General features: G+C 47.1%; 1 protein-coding gene across 1 annotated transcript in view; it reads left to right on the forward strand.

The window, feature by feature from the left end:
* Positions 1 to 979: 979 nt before the first annotated feature.
* The window catches only part of LOC310789959 (glutamate receptor 3), a gene marked incomplete at its 5' end in the record, with an annotated part of 124010 nt that continues 104558 nt past the window's right edge, over positions 980 to 20431 (forward strand). Inside the window, 2 exons of the mRNA XM_083651679.1 lie at positions 980 to 1058; positions 1600 to 1758. Coding sequence (XP_083507805.1) covers positions 980 to 1058; positions 1600 to 1758 — 238 coding nt within the window. The remainder of the gene's footprint in view (positions 1059 to 1599; positions 1759 to 20431) is intronic.

A 20431-nucleotide genomic window follows, 5' to 3' on the forward strand; every position in this document is an offset into this window, starting at 1 on the left:
CCCCAGCTCCTTTTCAGCACTATGGACAGCTCCGTTGGCTCCGTGTCTCACTCTATCCCTCTCTTTCAGTGTGTGTGTGTGTGTGTGTGTGTGGGGGGGGGGGGGGGGGGGTCTATTTATGGCTAGTTTGAATAAAGCTCTAATTTCTTCCAACTCACACCCAGTTGTTCCTCTGTGCCTCCTTCTAATCTAGCCTGTGTCAAGAAGAAGAAAATGTCCGTTTTTTCTGCCTCAGTCGGGTGATAAAAACGGGGATTTTGGATAATTGCATCCAATGAGATGAAATAAAAATGATCACATCGGCGCTTGTGAAGAAGAGAAAGTTTGGGGACAGCAGCAAGGCATAGCTATTCGCACCGTGTAGTAAAAAAAAACAGCCGCAGTGTCCTGACAAAAGACTCTGTGCGTGCAGGCGTGCTAATAACGCAGCCTCTCTCCGTGCGTGGATCCTGGAGGAGATATGCAGCAGCAGCAGCTGGAAGTGGCCGCCCGGGCTACTCGAGTCATTGGCCGCCTGACTGAGATTGCAGTGTTTCCGTGATCGATTCGTCCACCACAACAGTAGGCTAATATTGACAAACGCAGCGCTTATTCCTGGCTGTCGTATAGTCTAGCAGGCTGGTGAGGCTTTTTAATTTAACGTCAGATCAAGTTTGACCAACATTGGCCCGCCGCGGCGGGTCCAATCGGAGTTCAGATCAGCTCTCCGTCTCTCTCTCTCTCTCTCTCTCCGGTCCTCCTCCCCCCATCCCCTCTCTCTCTCTCTCCACCCCCTCTCTCTCTCCAGCCGCTCTCTCGCAGTTGCAAGGAAGAAAAAAAAATGCTCTGCAGCCCGGGCGGCACCTCAATGAACCTAATTGGTGCACTGTGAGCGACCATCATCAATCCAGCCGGATTTCCATCGTCCTGCACGGGTTGAATCCATATGAATTTGCTCGGACAGACGCTTTTAAGGAGTTGAATAGAAAGGTCGGGGAAAATGGCACAAAGCGTGGTTTTGTTTCTACTGTGGCTGTTTGGCAGATCATCCGCAGGATTTCCCAATCAGATTAATATAGGTAAGTGTTTTGCTATGAATAATGCCTATTACAGATCGTGGCGGTGTGTTTTTAGGCTATGTGTGGTGGTGGTCAAATGCTAAATTTCAAAGCACTATAATTTCCCAGAGAGAAAACAATGCGCTGCGCGGAGCTATGCGTAATGATAACTTGATTTTATTGCGAGCATAGAGCCGCTGATGCTCGAAACTATCTGCTTAATAGACCACAGCTAAAGACAGTCCCATTGTTGTATTTTTTTTCTTCCCTAAGAACAACTGGAGTGTGTGTGTGTGTGTATAAGTCCGTATAGGAAGCCAGGAAACGGCCAGTTGTCGATCTGAAGAGTTATAGACGGGCGCACTGGTCAAGTGCTAACACGCGCAATAATGATTGTTAATATCTTAAATAATAATTGTCTTGCTGCTTCAAGTTGATCTAAGCATGATGTGGGTATAGTTCGAGCAGTGCTAACAACAGGGGTCCCAGGCTGGTTGCTGCTGCACTGAAGGCACAAAGACCATTACAATGTGACTGATCATGATTTCTTATCTTCTTGAAGGGGGACTCTTTATGCGTTCCACGGTGCAGGAGCACAGCGCGTTCAGGTTCGCTGTCCAACTCTACAACACCAACCAAAACACCACGGAAAAGCCTTTCCACCTCAACTACAACGTGGACAACCTCGAGTCGTCCAACAGCTTTTCGGTCACCCATGCGTGTAAGTGTGTTTCTATTTCGGTCCTATTCAAATCTCCTCCACTCGTTCAACCCTGAGCAGGATGTTGGCAGAATTATTCATAACTCATAATAAGACCAAGTCAGTCAGTAGCTTACAGCTCACCACCATAGTTGAGAAAATCAATCAAATAAAAAATAGGCCTCTCCTTACTCCTTGTATACATGCCAGTTCACGAGGTCTTGTACAGACATTATATCATATTTATAAACATAATTGTCATCTGCCTTGTCTGTGCAGTGTTGCCACAACAGAGATCATATTTTCAGAGTGATGCCACATTGTAGATGAAGTTCCCTTGACAACATGCTGGAAGCCATGGCACAGTCTTTATTGAAATGCTGGCCTTGAAAAAATGAAAATGCAGCCAATTACACCATCACTTTGTCAAGGACTCAGTGTAGGAGGTGTCCATGTGTTGTTGTTCTTGTTCTTCTTTCCCTTGATCAACTTTGATTACATGCATTGTTAAAGATTGGACCTTAACCCATTGATACCTGATGCAGCATTTGTGTGCGTATACCCCTTTAAGACCGCGAACCGCGTTAATGCGGTTCACGGTCTTAAAGGGGTATACGCACACAAATGAGGGATATACACGCAAATGCTGCATCAGGTATCAATGGGTTAAATCACCATAACACATGATACAATGTAGTATCTCTGCTGGTGCTATAAGCAACACTAGCTTCCCTCCATCTTTCTGTGTGGGTCGTCATCCTGCTGCCGGTGGTTTATACTGTCCGTTCTAGTGGTGCAGTTGGCCCACAGAGCCACTGTTTGATTTGTGGCTGATGCCACGAATAACATCGTTTTATTTTGTGCTCCTCTTGGCCAAATCTTCTTGAGATCAGCAGAAATGAAATGGACAAAAGGCAAATAAATGGGAGCTGAGAATACCAGGCAGGCGGGGGTGATGTCATAATAAACGATGCGTCCAGATTGGCTGAATGGCCCGACTTTGGGTATACAGACTTCCTGTCTGACTGGTGCGGTTCAGCCCGGTCATAATGGCCCCTCTGACTCTGTGTTCCAGAGCATCTCCTCCTGCTCTGTCCTCTGACTCCCCCTGTGTTCCAGAGCATCTCTGCCTGCTCTGTCCTCTGATTCCCCCTGTGTTCCAGAGCATCTCCTCCTGCTCTTATCCTCTGACTCCCCCTGTGTTCCAGAGCATCTCCTCCTGCTCTGTCCTCTGACTCTGTGTTCCAGAGCATCTCCTCCTGCTCTGTCCTCTGACTCTTTGTTCCAGAGCATCTCCCCTGCTCTGTCCTCTGACTCCCCCTGTGTTCCAGAGCATCTCCTCCTGCTCTGTCCTCTGACTCCCCCTGTGTTCCAGAGCATCTCCCCTGCTCTGTCCTCTGACTCCCCCTGTGTTCCAGAGCATCTCCTCCTGCTCTGTCCTCTGACTCCCCCTGTGTTCCAGAGCATCTCCCCCTGCTCTGTCCTCTGACTCCCCCTGTGTTCCAGAGCATCTCCTCCTGCTCTGTCCTCTGACTCCCCCTGTGTTCCAGAGCATCTCCTCCTGCTCTGTCCTCTGACTCTGTGTTCCAGAGCATCTCCGCCTGCTCTGTCCTCTGACTCCCCCTGTGTTCCAGAGCATCTCCTCCTGCTCTGTCCTCTGACTCTGTGTTCCAGAGCATCTCCCCCCTGCTCTGTCCTCTGACTCTGTGTTCCAGAGCATCTCCGCCTGCTCTGTCCTCTGACTCCCCCTGTGTTCCAGAGCATCTCCTCCTGCTCTGTCCTCTGACTCTGTGTTCCAGAGCATCTCCCCCCTGCTCTGTCCTCTGACTCCCCCTGTGTTCCAGAGCATCTCCTCCTGCTCTGTCCTCTGACTCCTGTGTTCCAGAGCATCTCCCCCTGCTCTGTCCTCTGACTCCTGTGTTCCAGAGCATCTCCCCCTGCTCTGTCCTCTGACTCCCCCTGTGTTCCAGAGCATCTCCTCCTGCTCTGTCCTCTGACTCCTGTGTTCCAGAGCATCTCCTCCTGCTCTGTCCTCTGACTCCCCCTGTGTTCCAGAGCATCTCCACCTGCTCTGTCCTCTGACTCCTGTGTTCCAGAGCATCCCCCCCCTGCTCTGTCCTCTGACTCCTGTGTTCCAGAGCATCTCCCCCCTGCTCTGTCCTCTGACTCCTGTGTTCCAGAGCATCTCCTCCTGCTCTGTCCTCTGACTCCCCCTGTGTTCCAGAGCATCTCCACCTGCTCTGTCCTCTGACTCCTGTGTTCCAGAGCATCTCCTCCTGCTCTGTCCTCTGACTCCCCCTGTGTTCCAGAGCATCTCCCCCTGCTCTGTCCTCTGACTCCCCCTGTGTTCCAGAGCATCTCCACCTGCTCTGTCATCTGACTCCCCCTGTGTTCCAGAGCATCTCCCCCTGCTCTGTCCTCTGACTCCCCCTGTGTTCCAGAGCATCTCCCCCCAGCGTTGCAGAGTCAGCTCATTAGTACGCAGTCCTCATAGCACCTCACTGTGCTGTCATTGGGTGAAGGGGGGGAGGGGGGAGGGGGGGAATCCATAGTTCCCCAACCAACGGCAGCAAATGATTTGGGCTCAGACCTGCAGAAGAGGTGGGTCTGAGCAGGGAGGCAGGTGAAGCAGAGCCTGCTATCACAGGGCAGCAGAGCTGCAAGTGGCCTAAAGAAGGCGTCCATAAGAAACAATAAGCAAATGAGTAAATAAAGAATAGATAACGCCGTCCAATTTCACGCGTGTTGAAGAGGAAGGCAAGCGTAGGAGAAAAAGGCTTGATATCAGAATCTAATTAAATTCAGGGGGCAGAGAGAGCTTGAGTGAGAGGAAGGGGTTCCTGTGGGAGCCATGGCCCCGTTTCTGGCTTTCTTGCTGCCGCGTCTTAGCATCTCCATCAAGAGCACTGTCTCAGGACCGCCTGGAACTATGAACCTTAATGATGCTGAGAAACCACTGCTCAGGAGAAATGAATGGATCAGGACCGCCTGGACCTATGAACCTCAATTATGCTGCTGAGAAAACGACTGCTCAGGAGAAATGTCTCAGGACCGCCTGGAACTATGAAACCTTAATGATGCTGAGAAACCACTGCTCAGGAGAAATGAATGGATCAGGACCGCCTGGACCTATGAACCTCAATTATGCTGCTGAGAAAACCACTGCTCAGGAGAAATGTCTCAGGACCGCCTGGAACTACGAAACCTTAATGATGCTGAGAAACCACTGCTCAGGAGAAATGAGTGGATCAGTTATGCAGAAGTAGCAGGACGTTGTCAAATGGCATTATGGTGTTTGGTGAGAGCATCTCTGTCTCTTTGATGTACATCTGAAGTCATCTGCTGGCTTGAGTGTGTAGGCTGCTGCATCGTACACCAAGAAGTTCCATTTCTTACCACACAATGTGTCAAACTTGGCTGGACTTTTACTTTACTCTGACTTTTTATCTCGATATTTTTCTTCCTGTGAGACAATTTTGCTTTTGAACATGACGTGTGGAATGTATGATATGAGCCTTTTATTTCAAGGTAGTGCCCTGGGAATCATGTCGAGCTGAGCTGGCAAACAGCAGACAGCTCACGCTGAGCTCACAACGGGTCCACAAACCCCTCAGATTGTCTCCGCCGATGTCGAGAAACGAAATATAGACGAAGGTGATTAAATAAGTCATAACTCATCTGCTGACTTCTCTGCCTTTTACGGCCTCGTCTCCAGTCAGTGACGACTCCCTCATGTTAGGGAGTTTTTGGATTTGTCGGCCATGTTGTCTGCTCTGGCAAGCTGCCAGAATTATTTATTTAGTGGACATTCAAACTAACCCTCGTCATCATCAGCAGCCCCCGTGTGAGGATGACTCAGAGCTCTGTCAGCAGTGGCACTCACATCTTTTACCATCGAGCCGTTTGAACCCAGATTTGACTCATTTTGGGCATTCGTGCCAGTTTTGTGCAGCAAATCCATTCTCACTTTCAATATCCGCCTGCCTCTAAGGCACTGCAGAGATGTCGAAATGACGGCATTATTTCATTATTTGTATTTTTGGTCCAGACTCCTCCTTTCCCGAAGCTGCATATTATTTTCTGCTTTAGTGTGCATTGTGCATTCTTTATTTACTCCGGCGTGGATACTGCCAAAGCCCTCTTCTCTGACTCACGTTGTAGATCACTCCTCCTTCCTTTGCAGTACACCCTTTTTAAACATAATGCCATCTGGGCAGAGGAACAAGAGGACCTACACAATTCAAATTAAACTGGCCTGGAATACACTTTGTGACCGCAGAAAACAAATGTGAAAATCCTCGGGGCGTAATGAAGGTAAAAAAAAAGTTGTTGTTTTTTCCCCCCCCCCGGTCAGAATAATTCCCTTCAAGTCACTTTTAAAGCCTCGTGCTATTAATTGAATTAGTTCCCCCGGCAGCCAAACAATGCGTGTCTCCAGTAATCCTCCAGGCTGGGCTTTGTACTGCAGCAACTATGTAGGCTTTGGAGGCAGGTACTGTTTGTCGTTTGCTTTGAAGTGACATCAGGTGAGATGTGGTAATTACCACACCGCTGGCTCCGTAATAGCTGTGGAACCCTGGGAGTCAGGTGTGCTGCTCACGCAGGAGGAGAGACGCCAGGCAGTTCAAAGCCGGGGTGCGAGTTTGAAGAAAGCAGAGCGGACAACATTAACGATCTCGATGGTCACGGCTAGCCGGCTTAATGACACCGCCGTTCCCTTTTCTCTCTTGTTTTTCCCCTTTCTTCTTCTCCTCCTGCCGCCGTTACCTGAGGCAAGAACGCATCAAGCCCCGCCTCCCCTCGCCGCCACGCCATCTATTAGATTACTCGCCTTGATTCCCTGGTTAAAGGCACATTTCGCGATGCTTGGCTCTTGAATCTCTCCTCTCACTGTCCCCCCCCCCCCCCCCCCCCATTCCTCATTCTGTCATTAGGGCTAATGGCGTGTGTCCCCTCTCTCTGCCAGCCTTTCTTTCTACATGTGCCTACCCCGCGTCTTTCATGGAATCCTCCAGGCCCCTTAAACACTGGCAGGAGCAGATGCTTGTTTGACTGCAGCCATTCAGCCCACCTTCTCCCTGGGCTACTGTTGAGCTTCTGTAGCTGTTTAGTCTGCCTCGCTGAAAGAACATCCCGGGCCGAACAAAGGAGAACACAAAACAGTCACTGTGTGATTGCATTTCCAAGCCCAAACCGGAGGGACCGGGAGAACAGAGCAAGCTGGCAGTGTGTCGGGGCAGCACATTGCACTGAAGGCAGGAGGAGGGCAGCTGAGGTTACACAGAGCTAAGTGAATAGCACTGCTAGCTGCCATCATACGTGATAATAGGCTGCGGTATTATTAGCATGAGTCTGTTTGAAATGATATGCAGCGAAAAACAAATGATTGTAGAGGAGTGTGAGTGGATGCTGTGTTGAAGATGCAGATGCAGAAGGATGCTGATGATAGTTGAAGAATCCTCGTGCCTGAAATGCGATGCACCGTCCTGGATATGTGGGTAGCTTGATGTGTTTGGAGTGAAGATCAGAAAGTGTGTGGAGGACATGCAGCTAATCACAAATGCATGGATTTTCATCTGACTGTCAAAAAGAATATTCCAGGAGATACGCGAATTTACGTTGATATGAGATATCATTATCATGAACTGAAAACAAGCATTCAGTGACACTGTGTACACAAGCTTACCTCATTTGATGTGAAACCTCCATTTCATTTTCATAATAGTGATCTTTAGGCAGTGGTGGAAAGAGTACTTCTACCTCTCTACTTTGCTGATACTTTACTTCAGTAGAAGTAAAAGTACTAGTGTAAAGATTGACTCAAGTCAAAGTAAAAAGTAGCTTGTTTAAGATTTACTCAATTAAAGTTACACATTGTTAAAACATTGTCAGCTGTGATCCAACATTGTTTCCCTTGTGATTCTAAAGGACGAGAGAGGACAGAGTTCAAACTTGAGATTATTTTAATTGGAAAATTTGGGAATGACAAAATAAAGTGCACAAACAAAGTAACGCCAGATTACTCTTATCTTCTAATTCACATTAGCCTAGTTTTCTGATGCTTATGCGAGAGTACTTTACTCTGTAATTGATGTGATTTAAAAAGTAGAGACGTACAACACTAGAGTAAAAGTAAAAATACTGACTTAAAAAAATACTCAAAGTAGTAATACACAAAGAAAGTTGTGAAGGTGAGTAACTGTACTTAGTTACTTGCACCCTTTAGGCCTACATAATAAGGAGCGTTCTGCCTTCGTGTTGCCCTCAAAGACCAACAGACTTTACAGCAGCGACCTACATTATGACTGAACACATGTGGAAAATGGCATACAGTACATATACATACAGTACATATACATACAGTACATATACATACAGTACAGTAGGATATACATACAGTACATATACATACAGTACATATACATACAGTACATATACATACAGTACAAAAAAAAACTCTCGTAACGGACGACCGTCTTTTATTGTCACACGAACACCACAATACATGCATGCGGCCACAACACACTCATGCTGACGGTGGCCGGTGAAAAGTGTCCTCTGCATTTAACCCATCCAGGCATGTCCTTTCCTCCGAGGGGCAGGCCAGGAGCAGTGGTCGCTTTCTCGTACAGCGCCCGGGGACCAACTTCGGATGTTGTCGTCACTGGTCGGATGACGATCTGATCTTCTGCATGTTTTTAGTGGGGGGTTATATACGGAGGAACCCCCTGGGGGGTACGGGGAGAACATGCAAACTCCACACAGAGAGAAAGGCCCTTACGACGAGATAACCCACCTGGGCAGTAGGCACCGAAGATATGGGGGGGAACACAACCACAGCGCTCACAGTGTCCCAGGCGAGAATCGAACTCAGGACCTTCTAACTGTGAGGCAACAGCTCTACCACTGAGCCACCGTACCCACGTACATATACATACAGTACATATACATACAGTAGATACAGTATGATGCACAGATGAACGGGCCTTTACTGATTCTTTGCATACATTTGACATATGAGAGCACATGGCTACGGTCCACAGGAGCTGCTCGGCTGATCGCTGTAGTGTCACACCTTCCTGTGGGTAACCCGGGTTCGAAAGGTGTCACCGGAGCAGAGGAGGAGGGACGAGGAGAGAGGGACGCTTTGGAAAGAGAGAGGGAAAGGGAGGGAAGCGAGATCAACAGAGCTGTCAAAGAAATTAAGAAAGGAAAGAATTGGATGAAAGAATGCGGTAGATGTTGATGATAGATGTTTGAGTGTGCATGTGAGAGAGAGGGAGTGAGAGAGGGAGAGTGATCGTGTGAGAGAGAGAGAGAGGGAGTGAGAGAGAGTGATCTCCAGGCTATGGGGGGTTGTGCCGGGATATGCCATGGCAGCCCAGCTGTGTTGGAGACACAGATGGAGAGACGTTTATGGACACACAGGCGTGGATATACGCATGCGTGTGTGTGTGTGTGTGTGTGTGTGTGTGTGCCCACACGCATGCACGCACACACACACGCACACGCACACACACACACAGTGGCACAAATGAACAAACAGTATCTCCGTCATCGTATATAGAGGCAAAGTGAACGTCACTTCCTGCTTCAGCACTGTACCAGAGATTTTCTTCCGCAATTTATTTTCCCATAGACATTTCGTAAAATGCCTATAAAAATAGTTTTACTTGGTCCAACCAAACGGTTCAGCTATATTTAGAATCGGGAGAGACCATAGAACATTTTACTTAGACCAGAACTTTAAAAAAACATAATCGAAAAAAGATTTTCTTTAAACCCGCATTTTTTACCTTTTTCGTCTGAGTGAAATGTTAAGCGAACTCTCCTGTTTCTTAATATATCTGAACCATTTGGTTTGAACAAGTAAAACTATTTTTATAAGCATTTTATTAAATGTCTATAGAGAAATATTTCAGAAACTTTAGAAAATTTTAGAAATTTGTTACAATTTTTTTACAATTTTACAGCTTTTTTTAAAACAATTTTTCACAATTACCCTAACCCTAAAATTTTAGAAAATTTCAGAAATATATCATCATTCAGAAACCACCCCCAAAACCGGGGGAAACAACCCCCCCCCCCCCCCTCGAATCCTGCAGTTCTCCTATGTCCCGTGCATGGTCGCATGTTGCGCACAAAGATCATATACAGTATACGGAAGATGAACACTCCTTCCTTGAAAGTAGATCCACATTTTTCTTCTCGCTAATTCTCAATGGCTTCCTTGTTTTGCCCGGGAGTACAAAAAACTTGTAATTGGCCATTTTTTTTACATTTGTTGTCTGCGCAGCCCACCACCACACAACAGCCTTTAGCTATGTTTAATTCAAGGAAAATTACGCTGGTGTATGGGAGTGAATGGAGAGCTTTCCCCCGCGATGGGTGTGGCATATTTCATGCAGCGTCTCTATGGGAAAATAAATGGTGGATGAAAATCTCCGGTACAAGCAAAGAGCATGGAAGGAAAGAGACGACACTCCGGCCATTTTTGGAAACAGAATGCGCCTCGCAGTGGTCAGCTGCGGTAGCGCTGGCCCCTATAATCAGCCTCTCTAAACAGTAACTCAACGGGAGTTGAACCTCGGGTCCTTTTCATTAGGTATTTATCTTAAAAAAATTTTTTGCTTAGTTTCCACAATATGGTTGTTGTTTTACATCCCTGCACTACACCACTTCAATCAAGATTTGCAGTACGCCCGGAAAAGATGTGAATCCCCAAAGTTTAGAGTGTTCTCCCGTTGAGTTACTGTTTAGAGAGGCTGATTATAGGGGCCAGCGCTACCGCAGCTGACCACTGCGAGCCTGTGCGAGGTTCTTTTGGCGCTGTCACGCTTCCAAAAATAAAAAATGGCGGAGGCTGCTGGGTGCTGATGTTGCAATGGGGCAATATGGAGCTGTCATTTCTTTCCATAAAAGTTATTTGGTACAAGTGCTGAAGCAGGAAGTGACGTTCCACTTTGGCTCTCTATTTGTAACCCAATCATTCCTTTGACTGTCCCATAGACCTCTGCATTGGCTCCCATGACACTCTTCATCATTCCTTCAAAGTAAAGGTCACGGAGGGAATAGGACTGGGCTCATACTCAGTGTCTCTTTGTGCAACCATATAACACCTGCCACAGAAGATACCTCCTTTTTGACCAGTCAGGCCTTTTCTCCAGTGTGTGTGTGTGTGTGTGTGTGTGTGTGTGTGTGTGCGTGTGTGCGTGCGTGCGTGCGTGCGTGCGTGCGTGCGTGCGCGCGTGCGTGCGCGCGCGCGCGTGTGTGTGTGTGTGTGTGTGTAACAGGATGATAGGAGCTGAGCACAGAGAGGAAGAAGGGAACACGGAGTGTATCTGAGAAGCAGCGTGACTGTGCAGTAAAAACCCTCTGAGAAACATGAGGCAGCGCACAGTCATGGTAATGGTCCGTTTTCCTGGCTGACAGGCCCGACAGGTCTCAAAGGCCCGGTGAGGTGGCACCATGTGAGGAGGCGGGGGTGAAGGCCCTGGATGAGGTTACATACCCCGGGACTCCGAGAGGGGAGAGGGAAACCACCAGGGGGCGGTGTGACTGACAGCGCAGATAAGATAGAGAGAGAGGGAGGAGGGAGGGAGGGAGGCACGCGTGTCGGATATAGTTATGATCCATCTTGTGTCGCAGCGCCTGTGAGTTTTGTTAACTACATGGTTTACCGCACGTTTACTAACGATGAGAAACTAATGAGTAGTAATCACAAATTAAATCTCTCCTAGTCTTGTGTACATAATCATCGTTATGTCTTGTGTGTTTGTTCACGGTCATACAGGGTTCACGTTTTTCATACAGCAAAATACATAGGAGGATGGAATAATTCAAAAAGGCCAAAGCTCCAAAGGGAACGTGATTTTGACCTAATTTTCCGGCCATGAGATGCCCTACAGTTTTTTTTTCTTTTCTTATTATTATTATTATGACTATTATTATAATTTTTTTGCTCGCTTCTTCTGTTTGAAGCCAGGCGCACAGTCGAGGCCCTAATGAGATTCAGAAGAGGAAACACACGGAGCACACTTCCAGGCAGATTCAACACAATGAATTTTTAATCAGAATATCAAAAGATCCTCTTAAACCCGCCAACCTGAGGAGAAGAGCGTGGCTGTCGGAGGAGGAGTGTTATTTGTCTTGGAATCAGTGACGCTCGCAGATGTTGTTTGATAAAAACAACAGCTTTTCCTTCCCCTCTGCTGCTGCTGCGGCGGCGTCGACTCGGCTCCCCGTGACACATCTCTCACCGACGCCGGGCGTTTGGCCATCTCAGCATGTGTGGAGGAACCAACCAGGTTGAGGGAACCAGGGTTTATCTTTCCAAAGAGCAATAAATCAACACTCCATCACAAAGGTTTCACCCGGTCCTGACTGATGTCAGTCCTTTAGTGCTTTGTTCAGACCCGGGGGGTGTTGAGGTCTTTGAGATCTTCCATTGATTTCCTTTAGCGATCTGCTCGATTTGCTGGTGCAAATCAGATGAATGGTGAGGGAGGAGGAGAGGCCATGAGATGGAATGATTATGGATGGACTGTCATGGCGCCATGAAGATCATCACCCTCGACACCTATGATTATTTCAAATAGCCAGCCTGGGCCCCACACAGCCGCCTATTGTATTAGCACTTCACAGCTGATCAAGAAACATTTAGCATGGATCAATGGTATTGATACAGTACAATACAGGCTCTAATAACTCAGGGACTGTAAGACGTAGAACTACTCGTATAACAAACAATACGTATGAGTGGAGCTGTGGGATTGCTCGTAACGCTTTACAGCTTTGATAGATTTGGTTGACAATAACATTTCTCCAACTATAATAAAAAAAAAAAATTAAATACGCCTCAGCTACACAGCAAACAGCCTGATGTTACCGAGGTAACCAATCACAGATAGTTTTAGGAATAGTTTCTGGGACACTGACCCCAAATGTACGTTTTTACAGCTAAACCCATGAATGCGAGGCGTAGATCAAGCCCCCCCTTTTCGTCAGCCCGCACGATACACAGTGACAGCCCATCTTCTGCGGCGCACATCTGTTCAAATGATAGGCTGGGCTGCTGAACCATAAGTCAACAAAGACGGGCTAAGTCCGCACTGCCTTATTGAAGATCATATCTGAGGAAGAAGAGTAGCTGACTGACCATAAAAAAAAAGCAATGATAAACACAGCGAGGGCGAGCGAACGCACCGGCAGCCTCGTGAAATCTTAGTGGAACATGAAAGGCGTGCGCGCCGGGCCGCGCTCCGCGCGAGGCAATAAACTGTTTATGATAAGAAAAAGCACTGGTAGATTTGCTGCTTTTTAAATAAAAATGAACGGCGCGCCCCGGCTCTGCTATTGTGAACTGTTCATCTCAGGTGCATCAGGGATCTGTCTGTCTGTCTGGCAGCAGCAGCAGCCTCGCTCGCTGCCTGTGATGTGATGGCTGCTTTCCATTTAGGCTCCTCAATGAGGAAAAGCTCTGAAGGAGAGGAGTGGGGTACAGTACGCAGACGTTTGTGGCAGAGATTATTTTTCATTTCAAAAAGTCATTTACCCTTATGCACCGATTATGAAAAGGCAGCCACGGAGTGGGTGAAGAATAGAAAGGGAGGCTGTTGAACTATTCACTTGTCACATTTAAAGATCTCCGACATTGCAGCGTTTTATTTTTTTTACTTTGACGCTCTCTCACTCTCTGCCTTTTTCTCTTTCTTATATACCCAGTATATATATATATATATATATATATATATATATATATATATATATATATATATATATATATTCAAACTCTTTCACAAAGCCAAATTCACCTCTATGTTCCGGTCGCAATCAGCTATGGCCATTCAGCAGACTCCTCGACAATAGCCCCCCTAATCAGTGAATCAGTAATCCCCTACTTGAGCCTGGAATAGCACATCAGCATCTCGCCGCCTCATCGGAAGTTGACTGCATTGGCCTGGCTGGCTTCGGCTTCACTGGGCCCAAAAGAGAGAAAGAGCGGGAGAGAAGTCTGTGGGCTGGCTCTCTCTCTCAATAGGAGCCTCTGACTGCATTGTCCCGAGCAAGGTCAGAGAGCTTATGAAAGAAAAACACTTTCTCCCGCTCGCATTATTCCACCAGGAAACCAGAGGGGAAATATTAATTGGCACCTGTGTGCTGTATAATCTTCCCCCTGCTTTCCCCCACCGGGACTGCGCGCGTTGTTATCAGCTGTTTATTGTTTTGTTTTGCTGGGGCTGAACAAGTCAGACAGTCAAAAGATGGAGAGGACAGGGGGGTGTTGTGGCGAATACCAAACATCAACAGTGAGTGTCACAATGTACTCTCTCCAGTCCCCAACTAGTAAATATTGGATCACGGTGCAGCCCGGCTCCCGGGCCTTTCGTCTGCAGAGCGAGCAGATTGATCGGCACGTTTCTGGCCCGTTCAGAGGAGGAGGCGCCGCTCGCCTGCCAAAGAAGCTGCATGTCTGTGCAGAGAAACAGGGGCTCCATCATAACTGATCGCTTGTGACAGTTCACAGTCGCCGGGGCCATTGAAGCATCGTAACCTTGTGAAACTAGTGTAGGGGCCACTCTTGCGTGCAGGCTGAAGGAGCGGAGGAAAAAAATAATATTAGCATTTTCCCTCGCAGTGATGTACAGAGATGCAAATAAGACGAGCCATGCCGTGAATAGCCCTCTGTGGTTAATATTAAAACACGTCTCTTATGTAATGGGAAGAAGACGAGATGCAGCCGCGCACCTCCAGAGACCGGGGTGAATTTATGGGCGATCATGACAACTTTGATTGCAATTCAAGACGGCGGCGATGTGAAAGGAGCGTCTTTGCGACGCGTTGGCATTTGGAATCAACACTTCTCGGGCTGATGACTTTGAAATAGAAATATCCTCTGACAGGGCCTGCGGAGCAAATTCAAGCCGCTCAGTCAAAACCACTTCAGTCATGTTGTCGTCGCCGTAACAAACGCCAGTCAGTGCCTCTTTTGATTCTCCACTGATTCACATTGCGTGCTTCAGCGTAATCACATCTGCATGGATGCTGTGAGGGTAAACACAATATGAATAATCAAATGCCCCATGAATAATAGGCTTGGAATTATAATGGCTGTAGGCGACTGCGTTAGCTCTCTGAGGTGATGTGACTCATCTCGCCAAGGAGGTGGGCGCCATTACTGTCTGGCAACTTCTCAAGGAGACGTCTTGATCACACGCAGGGCTGCAACTAACCCTTATTTTATTTTATTCTTTGATTAATAATCTGTCGATTATTTTCTCGATTCATCAATTAGTTTTTTGGTCTATGAAATGGTGAAAAATGTCGATCGGTGTTTCCCAAAGCCCAAGATGACGTCCTTTTTTTACCCGAAGATGTTCGATTTACTGTCATAGAGGAGTAAAGAAACAACAACAAATATTCACGTTTAAGAAGCTGGAATCAGATGCCCCCCCCTTAAAAGATTACTTTCAGTAAACCAACCAATTAATTGATTGTTTAATAGTTGACAACTAATCGATTGATCATTGCAGCTCTAGATAGATCCGCAAGAAAAGGACCGTTTATGTTTATAATCATGTGATATTATTTTACTTGATCACAGTCTGCGCTTGTCCTTAGTGCTCAATATCCACATGAGTGAGAATTAAGTGAACATGATGTGTGCTCTGTCAACCATGAGCCTATATTCTGTTTCTCCCCCTCCGATGGTTCATTCCAAGAGTGCCGTTAGTCTGGCTGTTGCCATTTCACACATGGCTACGTCGTCAAACCTGTGGGCGGTTTTGCTCCCAGGCCACTGTCCACGTTTGCATGTCCGCGCATGACTGTGTGATGAAATATTGAAGTGTTCTATCATCCACCGATAGCTAGCCGCGCCGCGGGCGGGCACGACCCTTGTCCCCTTAATTTTATTTTTCCCTTTTTCCTTCTTGATCTCGGCCCGGCGCATGTGGCTGTATTTTCTGCAGCGTGGCCGCGTGTGCGTCGTGCAGATCAGGAAGTCAAACCTCATCTGGACCCATGACAGAGTTAATCCATCGCAGCTGCAGAATGAAAAGGGCCCGTTTGGAGCGAATCCATTCCAGAGGGCCTCAATGGAAAGCTTCTCTCAGACGCCGGTGCCCTTTGCTGCACTGTCAGTGCTGGAAGTATGATGAAAAGGGGGGCTTCGGCGAGTTCAGCGGCTTAGCTGTGTGTGTGAAAGGAGAGGCTATAGTGGAAGAGAGAGAGAGAGAGAGGCGCGGCGCGGCCCTGCTGGAGATGGGAGAGATGGCGCAACCAACCGTGTGTGTGTGTGTGTGTGTGTTTACGTGGGCGCGCGTCTTAAGCAAGTGCTGTGAACTGGACTATTTAGAGAGCAGCACAGTAACTCCCACACAGCTCTCCTCCACATACCTGTCTCATGTCTAGACTGTCAATAAGCCTTTTGAGACGAGCGAGTTCAGCAGCGGACCCACATCGACTGACAATTACCTAGACCGTGGCTGAATGTAGCATGATGTCGGCTTTGAACGCTAACTTATCACACGGGAAACGTCGAATAGCGGCGCTCGCTTTGGTGAATCATCTAGGCCAGGGGTTCGCAAAGGTTTCCGTCAAAGTACCACTACGCACCAAGCCACATTTCTCAGGGACCACTTCCACTGCCTATACCAACCCCCACCACCACCACCACCACCACCAGGCGGAGCCCTGCAGACCACCAGTGCTAAATAATAATATTATTTAGCTGCAATAGAGAGCCGCAGAAACGAGTCCGGAAATCATCGATGCTAACAGCCCTGGTTCTTCACTGTTTTCGCCTATGGGAGTTTTGAATGGGTTTTTGGCGCGATGCTTCTAATAATCTCTCTGGGCAATTCTGGCTTAATCAAACGCGAACCAGTGTTTAGTAATATCATCTTCACACACGAGGATCACTTTTACGAGTTTTGAAGCTTTTACGTGCCGTTAAAAGGGCGGCTAGCTAGCAAACGGCTAAATCAGACTACACTCTTGAGTCGATGGGGATATATACGTCAATAACGTCACCACTTCAAAGGACGAGCACGGAAATTCTCTTTCCCTCACCTGGTTCAGCCCGGGGTAATCAGTGCACACATCCAACAACAGTCCAGGTTGAGTGCTGACATGACGTGGAAGCCTATGCGACAGTGTGTAGTTCTGGATTAGCTTAGCTCGAGCTTTTTACTTCTAGGGCTCGCATTTACGCTACAAAACTCATGAAAGTGGTCCTCATGTGTGAAGATTATCCGACGGAACTCTGGTTCGCGTTTGATTAATCTTGCATTGCCCAGAGACCGTATTTGAAGCATCGCGGCAAAAACCCATTCAAAAATCCCATAGACAGAAACGGTGAAGAACCAGGAAGTCCGGGACTTCCACGTTCTGACTACAAAAATACGTCATCCCTGCGGCTCTCTATGAGAGGAAGCATATTATGGAGGAGCATATTATGCTCTTTCTAGTGTAAATGGGCAGTGAGAGCAAATAGCATACCGTTCTGAAATATGTCAAGGGCACAGAGAAGGTTGCACCAGGGATGCTTTTTGTTCCGTGGCTTTCTTCTCAAGACGCTTTACAATGTCTCTCCACCCTACCCATTGTAGGTCTGCCTCCGTGTGACACTACGGGTCCCGTCTCTAAGCTGTAAGGGAATAGACTTTAGGTCCTTTATGCATAAAGAAGCTTACATTTGAGAATTGCTCTCAAGTTTGAGAAAAGTTAAAAGTATTTGATTGATTTCAGGAGGTTGTCTTTTTTTTAGCCCCTAGAACTCGCTCTAATGGCTAATTTCCACCACATTTTACAGCCCTGCACAGCTCGTCACCACTCGGCTCTACTCGTTTCGGCCCGATGGATGTTCTGCTTCGACCGCCGATCATCTGCCCCCGCCAACCCCCGCCCACAACTGGTCGTCATAGCGACCGCATATCTGTCCTCCGCCTATAGCCGAAGTAGGCTATAACATAACGTTACAATTAAATCCATCCACAGAGCTTTTAAACTGTTTATGAAATACTGGTGCCTCTAAATGACCTACAGTGTACATGGGCAAATGTGACAATCGGCCAGGAGAATGGATATCACTTTGTTGTTAGTCAAACTCACATGCATGCGCTGCGCGAGGGACGGGGGTTGCGCTACAGAGTGAAGCCTCTACCCCGGCGGCCTCTCACCAGGCAAGACCGCGGCTTCACCAAAGCCCCGCCTGCGGCCTAGCGGAGCCGACGCTGCACTCAACTACAAGGGCTTCCTGAGCAGCGGACTTTTTCTCTCTCAAAACAATTGAAACCCACCGCCATGTTAAAGCTGAGTAAGGAGATTGATTTTATTTCACCAGAGGCGAAGGCAGCAACACAAAAGACTGATGGAAATAACAGAAGAGAAGGTAAGCCCACTAAACTGGTATGCAGCATTGCATTGACAGTCAGTAGATAGACAGAGTAAACACGATTCTGCCTGACCAATCAGTCGTCGCCGACCGAAAAATGTTTTCACGTCACCGCATGGTACCGGGTTCACAGCCCTAGAACCCCAATGAAGCAGGGACCAAAAGTAGCAGGACTCAACCCCAACTCAACCCGGGCTGTCCAGGTTTTTACCGGTGGAATGAGACCATTTATTGAGTCGAGCGGAGGAAATGGGCCATTAGAGGATAAAATATTTAGGAGTAATGGAGTAGATTTTTGTTGCGTGAGTAGTTTCCTATTCTGTTCTAGCAGCAGTGTTTATTCTCACTAACAATCCACTACAGTGTGATTAGGATTAGCATGGAGGATAATACACTTTGGAAAATGAGCAAAACATAAATTTATTTCGGTAGCTCTATTGACAGCAAATGTAATAATTTAGCAAAAAGTAAGTTTATTGTTTTTTTGGGTTTATTATTGAGTTCAGTTCAGATCAGTTTATTTAAATTTAGGCTTTATTGGCATGAAAGTTAAGAACATTATCGCCAAAGCATTAAAGCTATAGGGTGTAACTTTTAGAGCAATTTTTGCTGAGCCTTTGTCTCCCCCTTCTGGCACTTGTGGCAGTGAAGGAGCGTGTGCTGCATTCATTTGGCGTCGGATTTGCGTTCCTTTGCCCTTTGTTGTCACGCAAAAACTGGAAACGTCTATCAACGTCTTGTTTAAATGTTCTGAGCAATAAAATACAGCACATGTTCTTTGTAGCATCCATGTTGTTTCCACTTTAGGATTTAAAAGCTCATGAACACACCGAGGAAGAACGACTTCCCAACTCGGGAAATGGGACAATCGGAGCAGCACGTGAATGCAGCATTTGACAAAGCCTAGCCGTAGCCTAGCCGTAGCCTACTCCGTCATGGCTGTAAACCACTGGACATCATACTTTTTAACATTACACAGCCCGCGCAAAATGACTTGTTTCATACATTCGGTCTGATAGGATTTGGAAGGTCTGGAAGAGCCACACGACTGAATTATTTATCCCCATTCAAGTTAGCAGAATGCTAACCAGAAATTAGCCAGTTTAGGCTGGGCAGAAGTCTCTGGTGCGCCGTGTGGGAATGACCTCGAACAACAGCAGATTGAAAACTCTGGTCCTACTGTGTGGAATACAGAGAGGTCTCTGGCAGAGATGTGTGGAATACAGAGAGGTGTCTGGCAGAGATAGATAGGCTTAATCAGCATTGTGGGTACTCGTTTGGCAACGGCTTGAATCTAACTGACATTAGATTTATATGTCAAAGTTACGCACACTAGATACAGTTTAGAGAGTTTGTTCATTCTCTTCATGTTGAGTCATTTTTGCAGATCAGTCATGTTCAAGTTGACTGCATTGCAGCATGCTGGCCAGTGGGTTGGATGGAATTTCATACTGTAAGATACAGTATCAGACTGTCACAAAATCAGCCTGATCTATGACTGGACTGTTTTTGAGCCAAGCACTTACCCAGAGACAACGTAAGGTCTGCAAAGAGAATGAAATGGAACACATCCTTTCATCTAATCTGAGAAAACCTCCCCATCTGTGCTCAGGAACTTCACAAAGTGAGTCTCAAATGAAACTCCTCCCCCTCTATCCTCAGGAACTTCACAAAGTGAGTCTCAAATGAAACTCCTCCCCCTCTATCCTCAGGAACTTCACAAAGTGATTCTGAGATGAAGCTCCTCCCCCTCTGTCCTCAGGAACTTCACAAAGTGATTCTGAGATTAAACTCCTCCCCCTCTGTCCTCAGGAACTTCACAAAGTGAGTCTCAAATGAAACTCCTCCCCCTCTGTCCTCAGGAACTTCACAAAGTGATTCTGAGATGAAGCTCCTCCCCCTCTGTCCTCAGGAACTTCACAAAGTGATTCTGAGATTAAACTCCTCCCCCTCTGTCCTCAGGAACTTCACAAAGTGATTCTCAAATGAAACTCCTCCCCTTCTGTCCTCAGGAACTTCACAAAGTGAGTCTCAAATGAAACTCCTCCCCCTCTGTCCTCAGGAACTTCACAAAGTGATTCTGAGATTAAACTCCTCCCCCTCTGTCCTCAGGAACTTCACAAAGTGATTCTGAGATTAAGCTCCTCCCCCTCTGTCCTCAGGAACTTCACAAAGTAATTCTGATATGAAACTCCTCCCCCTCTGTCCTCAGGAACTTCACAAAGTAATTCTGATATGAAGCTCCTCCCCCTCTGTCCTCAGGAACTTCACAAAGTAATTCTGATATGAAACTCCTCC

Source organism: Poromitra crassiceps (assembly GCF_964638095.1).
Source record: "Poromitra crassiceps genome assembly, chromosome: 15".
NCBI lineage: Eukaryota > Metazoa > Chordata > Actinopteri > Beryciformes > Melamphaidae > Poromitra > Poromitra crassiceps.